At 41.3% G+C, this 18,131-nt stretch overlaps 1 protein-coding gene across 1 annotated transcript; it reads left to right on the forward strand.

Moving 5' to 3' along the window:
• The first annotated feature begins 10,441 nt into the window (after positions 1–10,441).
• On the forward strand, positions 10,442–13,890 carry LOC121654506 (stonustoxin subunit beta-like). Its single transcript, XM_042008680.1, has 3 exons — positions 10,442–12,245; positions 13,012–13,061; positions 13,193–13,890. Exons 1-3 carry the CDS (start codon positions 12,010–12,012, stop codon positions 13,771–13,773), a joined length of 867 nt encoding a protein of 288 aa, XP_041864614.1. The 5' UTR covers positions 10,442–12,009; the 3' UTR covers positions 13,774–13,890.
• Positions 13,891–18,131: the final 4,241 nt, after the last annotated feature.

The raw sequence follows: 18,131 nt of genomic DNA on the forward strand, positions 1-18,131 counted from the left end.
GTTAAAATTAAAATTAAACAACCTTAAGAAACAAGAAGAACAGCTTAAGAGTGAATAAATAAATAAGTAAATAAATAAGTAGTACTATTGAATAAAATGAAAATAAAATAATGTAAAATAAATAAGGATCAAATAAATTTAGTTAAAAGTTGAGCTAAAAAGGTAGGTCTTAAGCCTCTTCTTAAAAACATCAACGTTCTCCGCAGCCCTGAGACCCTCCGGCAGACTGTTCCACAAACGAGGGCCAGGGCCGTAACAATGGAAAGAGGCCTCGCCGTATGTCTTGGTCCTCACCCTTGGAACAACTAAAAGGCCAGTACCAGAGGACCTCAGGGTCCATGAGGGTTCATGACTTAAAAGGAAGTCTGATAAATAAGATGGCCTAAGACCATTAAGACATTTATAAACTACTAAAAGAACCTTAAAATCAATCCTGAAATGCACAGGGAGCCAGTGCAGCGATTTTAAAACTGGTGTGATGTGTTCCCGCCCTCTGGTCCTCGTCAGAACACGTGCCGCTGAGTTCTGAAGTAGCTGTAGGTTTAAGATGGACTTTTTGGGGAAGACCAGAGAGCAGGGCATTACATTAATCTAATCTACTTGAAATAAAGGCATGCATCAGCACCCCCGTGCTGGCAAGGGCCAGGATTCAACCAGCAAACAGTTGCAGTTTGATCCCTAAACCCAGTCAGATCAGTCTTTATCTGAGGTGGGTCGCGCCAACCCAGTGCTGTGCACTGTCCTATACTGACCATGCAAATACAATGGACTTTGTGAAAGACTTTTCTGTTCTTCTGGCCGAAATTGTACCTAAGTATGACTATGCAATTGTTCCTTGGGGATTTTATTACTCACGTGTGTTGTCGTGATAGGCCGTTGATGAAGGACTTTTTAAGCCTTATTGACTCTCTTAATCTGATGCAGTGTGTGTGTGATCCCACACATGACACATTTTAGACCTTGTCCACTCATATCGTTTATCTGTTTCTAACTTGGAGATCTGTAAGGATGCAATTTCTGATTGTTGTATTTTAAGTTTTTCCTGTGATGGTTTCAAATCTAGCGCTCCTGTTCAGTGTCGTCAGGTTTTTACTGCTGGTAAGTTCTCTGTGGCTTTTAACAAGCTCTGTGATCTCCCTGCCTTTGCTAATACAGAGGTGCTCAGCTCCTGGTTCAACTCCTTCTGCAAAACTATGTTGGACTCTGTGGCTCCAATAAAAACTGTGAATCCCAGGGCTAAATCTGAGCCCTGGTTTAATGAGGAAACTCAAGCAGTTAGACGGGAGTAGCGCAAAGATAAGCAGAGGTGGAAATTGGAGAAGCTGCAGATTTCCATCCTCATCCGTAAGGACTGTTCAGGCTGCACGGTTAAGGAGGATAAAAGAAAATATCTGGCAAACCTCATTGAGTCTAATCGTCATAACCCACATGTGTTATTCAAAACCATTGACACTGTTCTTAATGCCCCGCAGCCTGTTAGTTTGCAGGCATCGTCTGAGACATGCAGTAGCTTCATGCAGCTTTTTATTGATATGGTTGCAACTGCAAGGACTCTCATCTCTGCTCCTGCATCTGACCCCTCTGTCTCTGTTTTTTTTGTCCTGCAGCTCTTGAGGAGTTTGAGCTGGTGTCTTTATCAGTTTTGGAAGATCTGATTGGCCATATTAAGCCGTCAGGTTCTCCCCATGACGTTGTCCTTCCTGGTTTCCTAAAAAAAGTTTTTCTTAGTTCAGGGCAGGTGGTTCTTGTCATTATCAACAGTAGTTTGTCATCTGGAGTTGTTCCGTTGAGTTTTAAACAGCACCAAGTCAGCTTGGACTTAACAGCAGCTTTTGACACCGTGGACCACAACACTTTAGTGGCTCAGCCACCTAGTGGGCATTGGTGATACTGCATTGGAGTGGTTCACGTACTATCTTTCCAACAGAAGTATGACTGTGAGCTTTTGGAAATTTTGAATCCAACTCTGCTCCACTTATGGGATTCCCCAGGGGTCAGCCTTTACTTTTCTCTTTGTATTTACTGTCCCTGGGATCAATCCTGAGAAGGCATCTCCTATCACTTCTACGCTGATGATAGTCAGATATATGTGCCACTCAAAAAGAAAAATTTTTTCTCCTTTGCACCTTTTCTGGCATGTCTCAAAGACATCAAAGCCTGGTTGGCCTTAAACTTTTTAGATCTTAATGAGGAAAAAAACTGAAGTGTTGGTGTTTGGTCCCAGTGGCTTTATGATCCCCATCTGTTGAATTGGGCCCTTTGGCAGCTTTTTTTTTAAGCCAACAGTAACAAACTTGGGTTTTAAGATGGATAGTGACTTTAAATTGGATAATCAAATCAACTCTGTAGGAAGTCCAGCTTTTTCCACATCAGGCAGCAAGCTAAGATCAAACCTTTTCTTGCACAACGGCACTTTGAAACCGTAATCCATGCCTTCATTATATCTCAGCTGGATTACTGTAATGCTCTTTATTTTGGGGTTAGCAAGTACTCCCTTGTACGTCTCCAGCTGGTGCAAATTGCAGCTGCATGACTCCTAGTTGGATTACGTAAGAGGGAGTACATAATCCCCATCCCAGCCTCCCTTTACTGGCTGGCAGTGCACTACAGATTTAATTTTAAGATAATTTTCTTCAGTTTTTAAATGGTCTGGCCCCTCCTTACCTCTCTGAGCTACTTGACTCCTACGCTTTTTCCATTTATTTATATCACTTTGTTTCAAAGGTGGTTCTTTTATAAAGGGCTTTATAAATAAAGTTGAATTGAGCTGATTCAGGTCTTTCAAAAGCTGGATTTGTGTAAGAACTCAGAAAGCTTCATGTTTCCAGTGTGAACGAGCTCCTCCTTACTGTTCATGCTGTGTGTTACATATGATATCCAGTCCAGACACTGTTAGGAAATAACATGCTGCTCCATGTAGAGCTTCTTTTTCTGGCTGACTTTGTCTCTTTAACAACTTTAGCTGAATGTGTTGCTGCTTCCAATAAAACCTTTGTTTCCATTTCCTAAACACAGTAAAGCTGCTCTGTAAACATGGAGAAAGTAATAGTTTAAAGTTGATGTTGAGTTGGTTTACTTGAACATTCAGAGGCAGATTTAAGTTTTTATTTTATTTTAGAAAACTTCCAAACCTTCCAGGAAACAGAATTCCTGCATGTTCCACATGGAAAGAATATTCCCTAAAACTCCCTTTGACTCACAAACAAAAACTATTTCTGGTTTAAAACTCTAACAGTTCCTCTCATGGTTCTCCATCTGACATCAGTCAGTCTGATCCAAGCACACACTGGCTGTGGCTGCCTTGCTCCAGGGCACCTCAGCACAGAGCTTCATGAAGGTGTTGGTGAGAGCTTCCTAAAAGCTGAAAGCAGCTTCTCCATGTGACAGAATGTGATGTGATTCTTCCTGATTCCTCCACAGAGTGGACCAGCAGAGCTCAGAGCTTCCCAGTGGTCAGTCTGCCCAGCAGCATCAAACACAGCTGGACTCCATATTTATGGTCTGTACATGTACAACAACTACTTCTCCATCTCTTCTGTCCACATCATCTCCATGCTGACCTTTGTAGACCAGTGGATTGTCAGTGTGTCCAACATGGATCTGATGTTTGGCTCCATGATTTCAGTCTGATTGTGTCCTTCATATCGTTTCTCTTCCAGCTGCTGGAGGACAACATGATCACTTTCATGAAGAAGGAGCTGAAGAAGATCCAGAAGCTTCTGAGTCCAGATTACCCAGAATGCTCAGTGTTGGAGGGTGAGGATGAGGAGCAGAGGAAGAGCAGCAGAGAGGCGTTAGTGAAGATCACAGTGGACTTCCTGAGGAGGATGAAGCAGGAGGAGCTGGCTGAGCGTCTGCAGAGCAGTAAGAGGATTTCTCTAAAGATTGAAGCTGCTGGATAAATGACACATTTACTGATGTCTCAACACATGAACATCACATATTCACATCCTCATTCCTCAGAGGCTTCAAATCTTTACTGACTCTTCTTATTTCTTCTTTTCTTTCAGAACTTCTGGCTGCAGCTTGTCAACGTAAACTAAAATGTGGTCTGAAGAAGAAGTTCCAGTGTGTGTTTGAGGGGATTTCTAAAGCAGGGAACCCAACCCTTCTGAACCAGATCTACACAGAGCTCTACATCACAGAGGGAGGGACTGCAGAGGTCAATGATGAACATGAAGTCAGACAGATTGAAACAGCATCCAGGAAACCAGACAGACCAGAAACAACCATCAGACAAGAAGACATCTTTAAACTCCCACCTGGAAGAGATGAACCAATCAGAACAGTGATGACAAAGGGAGTGGCTGGCATTGGGAAAACTGTCTTAACACAGAAGTTCACTCTGGACTGGGCTGAAGACAAAGCCAACCAGGACATCCAGTTGACATTTCCACTGACTTTCAGAGAGCTGAATGTGCTGAAAGAGAAAAAGTTCAGCTTGGTGGAACTTGTTCATCACTTCTTTACTGAAACCAAAGAAGCAGGAATCTGCAGCTTTGAAGAGTTCCTGGTTGTCTTCATCTTGGACGGTCTGGATGAGAGTCGACTTCCTCTGGACTTCCACAACAATGAGACCCTGACTGATGTTACAGAGTCCACCTCAGTGGATGTGCTGCTGACGAACCTCATCAGGGGGAAACTGCTTCCCTCTGCTCGCCTCTGGATAACCACACGACCTGCAGCAGCCAATCAGATTCCTCCTGACTGTGTTGGCATGGTGACAGAGGTCAGAGGGTTCACTGACCCACAGAAGGAGGAGTACTTCAGGAAGAGGTTCAGAGATGAGGAGCAGGCCAGCAGGATCATCTCCCACATGAAGACATCACGAAGCCTCCACATCATGTGCCACATCCCAGTCTTCTGCTGGATCACTGCTACAGTTCTGGAGGATGTGCTGGAAACCAGAGAGGGAGGAGAGCTGCCCAAGACCCTGACTGAGATGTACATCCACTTCCTGGTGGTCCAGACCAAAGTCAAGAAGGTCAAGTATGATGGAGGAGCTGAGACAGATCCACTCTGGAGTCCAGAGAGCAGGAAGATGATTGAGTCTCTGGGAAAACTGGCTTTTGATCAGCTGCAGAAAGGAAACCTGATCTTCTATGAATCAGACCTGACAGAGTGTGGCATCGATATCACAGCAGCCTCAGTTTACTCAGGAGTGTTCACACAGATCTTTAAAGAGGAGAGAGGACTGTACCAGGAGAAGGTGTTCAGCTTCGTCCATCTGAGTGTTCAGGAGTTTCTGGCTGCTCTTCATGTCCGTCTGACCTTCATCAAGTCTGGAGTCAACCTGATGGAAGAACAAAAAGAAATTTCTAAGATGTCTACAAACCTAAAAAAACCAAACCTGAAACGTCTCCATCAGAGAGCTGTGGACGAGGCCTTACAGAGTCCAAATGGACACCTGGACTTGTTCCTCCGCTTCCTCCTGGGTCTTTCACTGCAGACCAATCAGAGTCTCCTACGAGGCCTGATGACACAGACAGGAAGTAGCTCACAGACCAATCAGAAAACAGTCCAGTACATCAAGAAGAAGATCAGTGAGAATGTGTCTGCAGAGAGAAGCATCAATCTGTTCCACTGTCTGAATGAACTGAATGATCGTTCTCTAGAGGAGGAGATCCATCAGTTCCTGAGATCAGGACGTCTCTCCACAGATAAACTGTCTCCTGCTCAGTGGTCAGCTCTGGTCTTCATCTTACTGTCATCAGAAGAAGATCTGGAGGTGTTTGACCTGCAGAAATACTCTCCTTCAGAGGAGGTTCTTCTGAGGCTGCTGCCAGTGGTCAAAGCCTCCAGCAAAGCTCTGTAAGTACATATATAGCAGGATGTGGAGAAATATACTGCTGCTGTTTTATAGGAGAGAATGTAACAAAGAAATACTTGTCTTATTTTTGCAGCTCCAATTTGCTGCAGAGCAGGTTTGGTTCTGAGATCAGAGATGAACACAGGTGAATGGTCAGCCTCATAGAAATTTGAACGTTTCAAAAAGATATCTTTGTGTAGACACTGAGAGAGTCTCTTTCCAACTCTCTTAAAAGACCGTGTTGTTTGATTTTCACTGATCTCCATCTTCCTGAGAGATGTTTCATCAGACGGGAACGCTGATGGAGCTTAAAAAAGAAAACTGATTAAAGTTTGCTCCTGCAGACATTAAAACATTTGGAACTGTTGGTACTTATTTTTTTTACTGTGAGATCTGATTGGGTTCTACAAAGTTGGTTTCTTTTTTTAAATAATGAAACAGATTTGAAGAGTTTTGTGGGGAAAGCTTCACGTGAAAAGTTGCGGGACTTCTGAATTAGATCTTCCACAATCTCTTGAATTTACATCTGAGAATCTGGACATTGAACTGATTGCATTATGTGGTTTTCAGTATTTCAGTGGACAAGAACAACTTCAAGATACATGACGATTAAAATTCAGCAAATGGGAGAAATCAGACTATTGTAATAATCAGGTCTGACACATTTATATGCACTTCTGATATGATCAGATTGTTGGTGTGCTTGTAAACAGACGCATTGATGGTGTGACATAGTTCCTCCATCACGAAGCTCATGATGTGCTGATAAAAGCTAAACTCTATTCCTCACTGATCTGATCTGAAGTCAGCCCCACCATCACCCTGATAGATTCGTTCTTGAGGTACATGATGTACTTTGTTGTATGAATCAAATGTTCAGATTGTCACTGATTTTCAGTCTGATTCCACCATGAGGGTTGATTATTTTGTCACATATATTATTTGTTTTTCTCTGTAACTTTCTCTCCAGGCTGAGTGCGTGTGGTCTCTCAGAGACAAGCTGTGGACATCTGTCCTCAGTCCTCAACTCCCAGTCCTCCAGTCTGACAGAACTGGACCTGAGTAACAACGACCTGCAGGACTCAGGACTGAAGAAGCTGTGTGGTGGACTGAAGAGTCCAGACTGCAGACTGCAAACTCTCAGGTCAGGATTCATTAAACTAAAGTTTAAAATCAGTTTTTATTGTACACTAAGAGAAAACCTGTGGAAGGTGTTTATATGATTGTGCCTGATTTAAGCCTTTTACACCACATGAACTTTCCAGAACCAGCAACCTGTCCCATATTCCTAATCTCGCTGAACAAAATAATTATGTTTACACCGCAGCCCGATCCGTGAATGAATGCCAAGCCAGTCCTGTTACCAGCGAATTCAAAGCCAGCCTTGCCTCCAAATTTGGTCACTTACCTTGAAAAGGAAAAGGTAAATTGGGAGCCATGCCACCACCATCGCTCTGCTGTTGCCCAGACCTCAACATGAAAAAAAAAATTTAAATCATCACATACACTTCTCATATGGAGAGACTCACACACACACTCTCCAAGTTTGAAGTGATTACTTTCCTTCCTTTGAGGAATAGTGAGTGTTGATACAACGGAGTCTGGAGGTCAGCGCCACCAAGCCAGGGGATGATCAGCGTCGTTGGTGTGAGTCCGATCATATCCCAGAGAGAAAACAGTAACCCGTCCACGCCCCCCTGTAACAGGTATCTGGTGTCTTGGTTATAGGGAGGAGCAACCGTGAGTTCAATCACAGATGTGATGAGGTTCAGGTGCATCTGTGTGCTGCATGTGCTTTTGTTTCAGTTCATGATTACAGGTAACAGTCCAACAGTCCCATAACACACAATAATAGCACATAGTAACAATTGATAATGTCTATCGCTTTGTAGTGCACAGCAATATAAATAATTTAATATGGGGTTACTTGACCATACTGAAAAACTCAAGCGGCAGTGTTTTGTATCCTATGACAGAAACAGACTAACAAATATCATGGAAGGACCCCTTTGAGACAGGAGAAGGATTAACACTCTTTATTAACAACCATAGGACAGGTGAAATAATCTTGCGACTGGTAGGAACGTGGTGAAGCTGCCAGAAGATCAGGACACATGGAGCCAGGCTGGGAGTGAGGATAAGTCCATGAGTAAAGTAACAACAAGGTCTAACAGGGAATGTGTGTGGTGCTGGAGTTTATATGGATGGGGAGAGGAGAATGGGTGTAGGTGAGGCTGATTAGCAATCTGGAGACTGACTGCTGTGGTTAATAGTTGGAGTGTATGTGGCAGGGTGAGAAGAATGCGAACAGGTGTGGATGATTAGTATACTGTGATTGACTGGCTGGAAAGGGTGTGGATGTGGCAGACACTGGTCCAGATGTGACAACAAAATAAAAAAAAGCAGCAAAAGAAATCCATAGTGATGGATGTAGCCATTCCCAACAATGAAAATATCAGGAAAAAGTAATACGAGAAACTAGAGAAATATCAAGGACTCAAGGAAAAGCTGGATAAATCCTGGAAGGTGAAGGCAACAGTTGTACCAGTGGTCATCGGAGCACTTGAAGCCAATAATGTGAGACAGGTCCAGTTTCTCTGAACATCTGATGACGTTCAGCTTTAGTTTCACAGCAGTTCTCTCAGAGTTTCTGTCATACGTGTTGTTTTCTGCAGCCTGTCAGGATGTCTGATCACAGAGGAAGGCTGTGCTTCTCTGGCCTCAGCTCTGACCTCCAACCCCTCCCATCTGAGAGAGCTGGACCTGAGATACAACCATCCAGGAGACTCAGGAGTGAAGCTGCTGATGGCTGCACTGAAGCATCCACACAGACTCAGGTATGGAGAGGCTGCTGCAGCCACACAATGTCTGATAGAGGAGGAAGATCTGCAGACATTTTCTCTGTCCTTCACTCAGTCCTGCTTCATGCTGGATATGAGTGTTATATGAACCATCACACATGTAGGAGCCTTTTTCCTTTGCTCACAGCACATATGTGAGTAGGAGAGTCTCCAAGGAGAACATCTGCAGGAACAACAGTGATAACTGTCTGTTGCTCAGAGTTTCTTCAGTCTGGAAACATCTCTGCAGGTTAAAGGGACATTCTGTCATAGAAACATCTTTTCTGTCCTCTTTATTTTTCTGTTTAACCTTTATTTAACCAGGAAAGTGCCACTGAGATTAAAAACCTCTTTTCCAAGGGCATCCTGCCCAAGAGGCAGTAAAAATTCAACACACAGTTACAACATTAAAACAAACGACAATGAAATAAAACAGGTCTTGCTTAGCTTGGATTTGAAGGCATTTAAGGGCAATAGTTCAGTTCATTTCCAGCCTTTCTGCAACATGTTCCAAGCGAAAGGAGCTGCCTGAACAAAGGCTTTCTTCCCTGCAAAAGTAACAGAGAGCAACAACTGATCATTTGATGGTAAAGAGTACTAATCAACCCTTCTCTGTGTGATCAATGCACAACTGTAGGGAGGCAGTAGTCCAACCTAGTGTTGTAAATAAATGTGTACCAATGACCCTGCGTTCTAGTGGCATGAGAGGGCCATCCCACATGAGTTCAAATCACAGTGATGCGTCATAGCGCTACATTTAGTGATAAATGGCAGAGAAGCATGATAAATCGTGTCTACCATTTGAAGACAAGAAGACGAAGCATTCATATAACAGAGGTCACCATAATCTAGCACAGATGAAAAAAGTTGCAGTGACAAGAGAAAAGAAAATTTCTTCACAAGTTTTTCTATGTGTGGTTTAAAAGTGAAGGAGTCATCAATCAAGACTCCAAGGTACTTGTATCCATGAACCACTTCTATGACATTCCCTCCAAGAGTGGGCACTACTAGAATAGTGTCGGGCACCTTCTACACCTTCTACCTTCTACAAGCTTAGTCTTGTCACCACTGATGTCTAATTTTGCCTGAGTTGGAGATGTACCGTAACAATAAATAACTGTATTATCAGCATAAAAATCGATATTAGCATCAGAGATATTTAAACCCAAGTCACTGATATACAAAATAAATAGGAGGGGCCCCAAAACTGAGTCCTGCGACACCATCTTTTTGACAACAACAAATTCAGAGCAAAGATCCTCATATTTAATGCACTGAGTCCTGTAAATCAGGTCATTTGATAACCATGCAACTGCCTGCGCTAACAGTCCAGGGCCAAGTAGTCTGTTTTTTAAAATAGTATGGTCGACAGTGTCAAAACCTTTTGACAGGTCTATAAAAAAGTGAAGCACAGTACTGTTTCTCATGCCACAATAATATAATTTATCACCTTCCTAGTAGCAGTGATAGTACTAAGCTTTTTTCTGAAGCCTGATTGAAATGACCCTTCTGACCCTGGATCAGACACAGAGATGCTCCAGGAAATGTTAGCTTAGCTTAGCTTAGCACAGATATTTATAAAAGCGTGTGAACAGTCGTGTTCTTGTAAAGTTCTCTTTAGAAATCAGTCCATGTGGAAATGTGCACGTGTTGATCAGACCTGTATTCCTACCTCTGTATAGATACATTTAAACACATGATGGATGAAAAGCTTCCCATGAATGATGATGCTCAGTGATTCTCCCACTTACTGGAGGTTCCTGATGCTGAATCACAGCAACAGACCCACAACATGAATTTAGATGAGACACATATAGAGCAGGAAGTATTCTGGTCCCTGAAGACTCGTTCCCTCTAGATTCTTTCATTCTTTCTGTTTGTGCCGGTGCTCGATGCAACGTCACACATGAGTGTTGTAGTATTTATCAGTTTCCTTCAATTAGCTGCATAGAGCTGATCAAAATGATGGACACAATCAATAAAACCCCTCCCCCTGATCTGATCTGAAAAGAGGAGTTAGACAGAAAAACACAAGTTCTTTACTTCTTCATGCTCCTGAAGTCTGGCTTAATGTATTATGATGTGGACATGATCAAAATTCAGTGAACATTCTAATGCCCTAATTATACGTTGTTTTCCCAGAAAATGAACTGTAATCCTAAAGATTTCAGACCTGCTGTTGGACTGGAGTCTAGTTGGACTGGATCAGGAGTCTTCATGTATCAGAACAGTAACACCTGAACAGTGGTACGACCTACTTGGAGCCACTAAGAGGCTGAGTAGAGCCCTACTGTCCCATGGGAATCTACTGAGAACCACTGATATTGTTGATTCAGTCATGTGATAACAGTTGGATTGGGTGCTGGAGGACTGGAGATGGCTATGTGCGCATTGTGATGATGATGATAATAACATCAATTTTTCCGGTTAACATGAAAAGTTATTTCTAGTTATTTTGTTCCAGAAAAAGTATTTGACTGAGGAAACTGGACATTTTTATTTGCATTATACAAATTTGGGGTCATCGTCCATAGGCTGGATAAAAATATTATATAATAACTTAAATGCATGTTTGAAGACCAATGATCAAACTTCTCCATGTTCTGTTTGCAGAGAGGTACCAGGCAGGGCTTCCTGCTTTCTCCCAACTGCAAAATGATGAAATTAAGAAATCAAAGGAATCCATGCCAAAATATAGAACATAAGATAAGTCTTAATGCTGATGATGTATTACTTTTTCTCCAGGACTCACAGATGTCCAGCTACTAAAAACAATAGAGGATGATCTCTCATTGTGGAGGTGCTTACCCATATCACTCATGGAGAGGGTTGCCACAGTTAAAATAATTGTTCTACCTAAAGTCAACTACTTGTTTTCAAAGATACCCACTAAACAATCCTCCAGCTGGTTTAAGTCACTGGATTCACACATATCAAAATTTCTGGAACCCTGACAACTTGCAAATCAAAAAGATTAACTTCACTCAATGGAAAATAAAGGAATAAAACATTTAAAACATAATAAAAAAGGAATCATCTTGTGATTTGATATACTCATATCACAATATGGAATCAGTAGTACTAAATTTTTAGAATATCACCAGTTTAGATCTATTATATGTTAAAAAAAAAAAATACAAATTTAACTTGCAGATACCTATCAGGGTAGCAAAATTCTTAAATCTCCATGCCCCAAAGCTATTATCAAAGCCATATAAAATATTATCTAATAGGAAGATTCAATCTCTGTTCCAACTCTAAAATTGGAGACTGACTTTTTCAGTAAATTTAATCAAAATGAATGATCACAAATATGTTTAAACAGCTTTAATATGACTTCATTCAATTAAGAATTCAAATATGCAACTAATACAATTCAAAATTCTTCGTAGAACTCATTATACAGGACGAAGGATGTTCAGGATGGGTTTGTCACAACCAAATATTTGCTCAGACTGCACAGATGAAATGATTGACTACTACTTCTATACCTTAGTGTCCTGCACATCTGTCCACAGGTTCTGGCTTCAGGTATGTGAAGACATGTCAGCATGGCTTAAGTGTAATATTCCTGCAAAACCCAGACTGTCTACTAGGTGGGTGAAATTAATATGGTAATAAACTCTGCACATGCGATCCTTCCAGTCGTATACATCGCAAAGAAAATGATCCTTGTGAATTGGGAAACCAAAAATAATCGTTGTATTCATAAGTTCAGGTCTTACTAGACCACATCAGTAGTGAGACATTATCTTCCTCCTCAACAAATCAGTTAGCTGAATTTCATTCCCTCTGGTCCCCTGTGATTAGCTCCATCACTTAGTGTAGGTGGAGGACTGTGATCTCGTTCCTTTTGGGGTTAGATATTGGCAGGGGGTGCTTGATGGCTGCGGGTCCTTGGTGGTTTCCCATGGTGGGGATCTGAGCAGCTCTGCTGTGGGGGAGACTCTATGGTCGTCCCTGTCGGGGACTGTGGGGGGTCTGTGGTTGGGGTCGCCTCATGGCAGTGGGGCATGGCCGCTGGTGGTGCCTGAGTCAGTGGCTGTTGAGCCTAGGTGAGGTGGCTGGACTGTTCTCGGTTGGGCTGGATGTGGTTTCTGGGCTCTGGTGCCTGGGGCCCTCTCTTGGTGGTGGGGGGGGGGGGGGATTATCAGGGATTCCTGATGATTGTTGTCCTGATGTTTTCCTGTAGGAAATTATTTGTTGTATTTCTGTACAAGTGTAATAGTTGGTTGTCGGAGGTTAGTTTGGATTGAAGGGTTGTTGTCTTCTGTCTATTATATCTTTGTCTCCTCTTTCATTTTCTTCTCTCAATATTATTATGTCCATGTTAGCATGCTCTGACCCCCCTCCTCCTTTCAGGGTGGAGCCTGCTGGAGAACCATGGTTGAGACCAGGAGGTCTAAGGAAGTGTAAGTGTGTTTTTCATTGGATTCATCACATTCAACCATCTTCACACTGTCCCATCACTCATTCATCAGTCAGCATCAAAGTGTCAATAGATCAATAACTGCAGCTGGATTGTGTTTGTTCTCTCCATCAGATTCCTGTCCACTCACCATCCACATGAACACAGTGCACAGAAAACTCAAACTGTCTGACAACAACAGGAAGGTGACATATGTTAAGGAGTTTCAGTCATATCCTGATCATCCAGACAGATTTGATGATGACTGGTTTCCTGAGCTGCTGTGTGAAAATGTTCTGACTGGTCGCTGCTACTGGGAGGTCGAGTGGAGAGGAGATGTTTTTATATCAGCAAGTTACAGAGAAATCAGCAGGAGAGGAGGCACCAGAGAATGTTGGTTTGGATTAAATGATCAGTCCTGGAGTCTGAGATGCTCTGATGATAAAGGTTACTCTGTCTGGCACAATAATGGAGAAACACGCATCTCCTCCTCCTCCTCCTCCTCCTCCCCCTCCTCCTCCTCTTCTTCCTACTCCTCTGTCTCTAACAGAGTAGCAGTGTATGTGGACTGTCCTGCTGGCTCTCTGTCCTTCTACAGAGTCTCCTCTGACTCACTGATCCACCTCCACACCTTCATCACCACATTCACTCATCCTCTCTATGCTGGATTTGGTTTCTGGTCCAGCGCTACAGGTTCCTGGGTGTCTCTGTGTTGAGTGTAAAGAGTGTGATGGTAGCAGAGAAACTCTGACTGGTGAACAGATAGTTCAGTCTGTACATGTCTGTCTCTTTCACTCAGAAACATCTTTTCAGATTCATGGATTCAATCAGTTTGTGTGTGAAACTCTTCTAAATGATTCCTTGGAAACTTCTTCCTCTTCCAGTCCTTTAAAGATGGAAGCTGTGCTTCTTCCAGGATCCACATGTTGTTTCCAGTCAAAGCTTCACACTGAATATCAGGATGTTGTGTTCACTTCATGTCAGCTGCAGTTAGTTCCACTTCATGATGCTGGAAATGAAAATCCTCCCAGTGTTTCACTCTTAGTTTGTTTGCTTCATTCTGTCTTTATTTGGACTTTCTGACATTTTCACATGTTGAATTAAAGATTCATTTTCACATCACAAATTTCATGTTTTGCTTCATTTTTCACCACAAATGTTTGACTTTCTACTTAAAATGTAGAATTTAAAGAATTTTCATTAAAACTTTCACATATAAATTTTATCTTTATTTTCATTCAGATTATTTTAGACTTTTTGTGAAAATATTTGATGTTTAATGAAAAATAAATATGATGTAATTTCTCTTTTATTTCTGTTCATGTTGTTTTGATATTTTATCTTAAATGTCATTTTATTTTTTATTTCAATCCAGTGACTCATTTGAATATTTAGATTTTTCATGTTTTCCATCATGTTTAATTCTTTGTTTTGTTTAATTAACATTTAACTTTTATTCTGAGGTTGTTTTCATGAGAAGAAACGTCTTGTTGTACCTCCATGTTCTACCGAACGCTTCAGAAGGTCTTTGGTTCCTGCAGCTGTCAGATTTTTTAATGAACCTGCAGCTTTTTGTTTGTTTTGTTGTTTGTGTTGAACCATGTTTTTAGTAAATTTACATATTTAAGTTTTTATCATGTTTTTCCTCTTTGTGAATGTTTGAGATGTTTAGTGGCAAATAAATAAATTTCCTTTAAAAAAGTTGATCTTAAATAAAATTTTCTTTCTGTTGTGACTCTTCTTGAATCTCTTTCTTTATGATGATAATAATGATGATGATGCTCCAGTGAACCAGTAGATGAGAGAGATTTTGTACTTTTCCCCCCGAAACATGAAGAAGAAAATAAAACTACCAGCAGCATAATTTCAGGATGAATGTTATTGTGTGAGTGTGTGAAACATCAGCGGCTAATTTCCAATGAACAGGAGATGAATGAAAGTGGCCTCCAGTCAGTCAGAAAAACAATAAGTACAAAACAAACATTAAAACAGTTAAAAACAATAAGTAGAAAACAAAACAGAACGGAGGACAACATGAAGACAGAGAGTGACTAGATAACTGGACTGTCTGAACAAATTTTGAGTTGTGATTTGAAGAGAGGAAGAGAGTCTGTGGTTCGGGTGTCGGGGGGAAGAGAGTTCCAGAGATGGGGAGCAGAGCGGCTGAATGCTCGGCTCCCCATAGTGATGAGACGGGCAGGGGGACAAGAATTGAAGGCTTTACAGTTTTTATTTAATCCTGGAGGTAATTTTATGTCTCTGTAAAAGCAGCTAATTGAAAGTTTTGTGGACATAAAATGGTTTTTAACCAGCTGACATGAAAACCAGAGCTTGCAGACCTGAATGTGAGATATTGGTGACTTCCACCGCTCTACAGATTATTAAACACTTGGGATTTCAGTCACGCTTCATTATAACTGTAACTTACCTTCTGGGTTTGTTGTAAGTTAAGGTTGAGTAAGTTGTGTGTCCCTGCAGAGTTACCGTAGGGCAGGCTGACTGTAGCCCAGGTTGCTGGGATTTGTAGTCCGGTGGTGAATAAAGAAGCAGCAAGACGGCGAAAAGGAACTCTTGATGTCTCGTCTCCGTTTATTACTTTATTATGAATTATCCAGTTAGGCGAACCCCAGGAAGCTCGGTTACATAACAAAAGCAAATGTCACAATTTAGTCAAGTTATCAGCAAAGCGGCAGTTTTTTAAAACTGGTGTGAAATGGTGTAAAATGACTATGAATAGTAGACGGCTTAGACAAACAGCCAGAAATGGTGTTTGTCCTGCGGTGGAGAAGCAAGGAAAGAAGGTCAGACTGCTTACTGCAGCGGAGTGAAGAAATCCGTCCTGATGAGATGGAAAACTGATAAAGTTGCTTTGATATCGTCGGTTTGCTGCTTTATTATATTGTTCAGACTCAACCTTTTACTATGAGAAGGTAAAGCTGCTGGAATTTAGATTATTTACATTTTTGATCCTTAACACACACACACACACACACACACACACACACACCACCCCGCGCCATGTTGGTTGCATCTTGGACATAAACAAGCAACACAACGAGCAGTATTTTAGTTAGTAGTACATTTTAAAGCCGTTTCCTCAGTCGCCAGTATGGAGAAGAAGAAGAATGATGAGAGGACACCGTACAGGGACAAGCTTATCAAGGAGACCGGGATCCGTATTTGTCCAACTGTCAACATTAAATAACTTAGATCCTTAAAACCCCACAGCTAAGGAATGGAGCTCCGATGCTACGTTACTACCTCCAACCTCATCGCTGGACATAACAAGCTACCTCGTTTATGGTATCAGTGTTTACACGTATGAACAGTTGAGAAACTACAAATCTCTGGAAGCTCACGGACATTTCAGGAATGTCTGGGTGCAGGATCTGTTCACATTTCCACCGCAGGACTGAACAACAGCGTCTCACTGCAAAGGTAAGCTCACCTGCTGTTAGTGAAGTTATGATGCTGGTTAGGGTTACTTTACTTGTTTTGTCTGATTTCTTTACTTGATTCATGTGCATTACAATGTTGTAAAAGAAACAACTTCATATTTATATTACATAACTCAGAAAAAGTTTTAAATGATCTAATAATCCTACCACATGTTCATACAACATAATTACTCAGCTAACACGTCAGTCTGGCATCAGCCTGTAAACAGAAACTGTAATAATATAAACGTCCTTATAAATGAAGCTAAATAAAGCAAACGGTTGAACACTGTTGGAAACGCTTGTTGTGTGTCTGCAGTGTGTGTCTACAGGTCCTGCACTCCCAGCACCTGACCGACTCTCCACTGAAGCTCTGGTCATCATGGAGGTCTACAGCCTGCAGCAGATAAAGAAGACTTCTGGATCTGCTCTCATTGGTCCTCTTGGTGACTAATTTGCACATTTTTTGCACTGATTTTAACACAATTGCACATTTTATTGTTTCAGTGTTGCCATCAAAGATGTGGAATTCTCTCTCTACATGACTTGAAGATATTTTGCCACAACTTCAGTGTTTTTATTATATCGTGTGCATATTCTGTATTTTCTTTTATTGAAATTTGATCTGTTTAACGTTGTGCTGCTACTGTTTATTCTGACTGAGAATTACAATAAAAACTTTTATGAAAAAGTAAAACTGTCAAGCTTCTCATCTGGTTAACAATCATGTTTCTATTCAGTGTTTATCTCCACAAGATTTTTAATGTAATTAAAATTTAAAGTAATTTTCATTATTAAACTGACACTGGTTATTTATGTGTTTAAGAGGCAACAAAAAGTCAAAATACTTCAAAAATGCCTTTGACACACTTTATTATTCATGTTTAAATCATGTAAAACAAAAAAACTGCACATTTTTGTTGCACAAATAATATAAAAAAAACTTCTAACTGTCTGACTGTACACACACATCATCTTCATCATGTGTCTCATCCTCTGATCAGCTGATCACCATCTTCTCCAGCCTTATGTGTCCTCTGGTCTGTAGCTGAAGCTTTCCTCTCCAGCATCAGGTGTCCTCTTCATGGTCTGTAGCTCTCCAGGGTCTGCATCCTGGTGGACTCCATCTCTGCTGCTTGCAGCGTCTCTTTCCTCAGCTGATCCGTCTTCTTCGTCTTGCAGACGTGCAGCGTTTGTGGGTGTAACTGATGTGTGTCCTAGAAGCAGGAATGGTGAACAATCTGAGCCTCCATTTCTTAAGCTGGGTGACCTGCAGCCACATGTTTGGTGTTATTAAAAACTAGTTAACATCGGATGCTTCATTACATTTCACAATTTTAGCCACTTAATCCAACCAGTTAACATCCCATCAGATCTCACAGAGCACTCTTGGTATTTACCTGCATCTCTAAAATCATTCACTCTGTGATGTTTTGATATAAGATGATTAAATAAAATAAACACTGATCAAACACAAACAGATGAACTCGTTTCTATTTCCCTCCCTCTTTGCCTCTAGTTTACAAGTGAAGCTGATGTGAATATAGTGACTTTAAAAAGCCAAATAAAGTATATTCATTAACATTACTTACACAATAAAAACAACAGCAACAACAAAAACTCTCCTTCTTTCCTTT

This window comes from Melanotaenia boesemani, chromosome 2 (genome assembly GCF_017639745.1).
Source record: "Melanotaenia boesemani isolate fMelBoe1 chromosome 2, fMelBoe1.pri, whole genome shotgun sequence".
In the NCBI taxonomy this organism is placed as follows: Eukaryota; Metazoa; Chordata; class Actinopteri; order Atheriniformes; family Melanotaeniidae; genus Melanotaenia; species Melanotaenia boesemani.

Excerpts from the sequence above, each read along its gene's own strand:
- LOC121654506 (XM_042008680.1), top strand. The coding sequence starts at position 12,010 with ATGCAACTAATACAATTCAAAATTCTTCGTAGAACTCATTATACAGGA. Across the intron at positions 12,246-13,011 it reads AAACCCAGACTGTCTACTAG|GGTGGAGCCTGCTGGAGAAC; the intron begins GTGGGTGAAATT and ends TCCTCCTTTCAG. Across the intron at positions 13,062-13,192 it reads ACCAGGAGGTCTAAGGAAGT|ATTCCTGTCCACTCACCATC; the intron begins GTAAGTGTGTTT and ends TCTCTCCATCAG.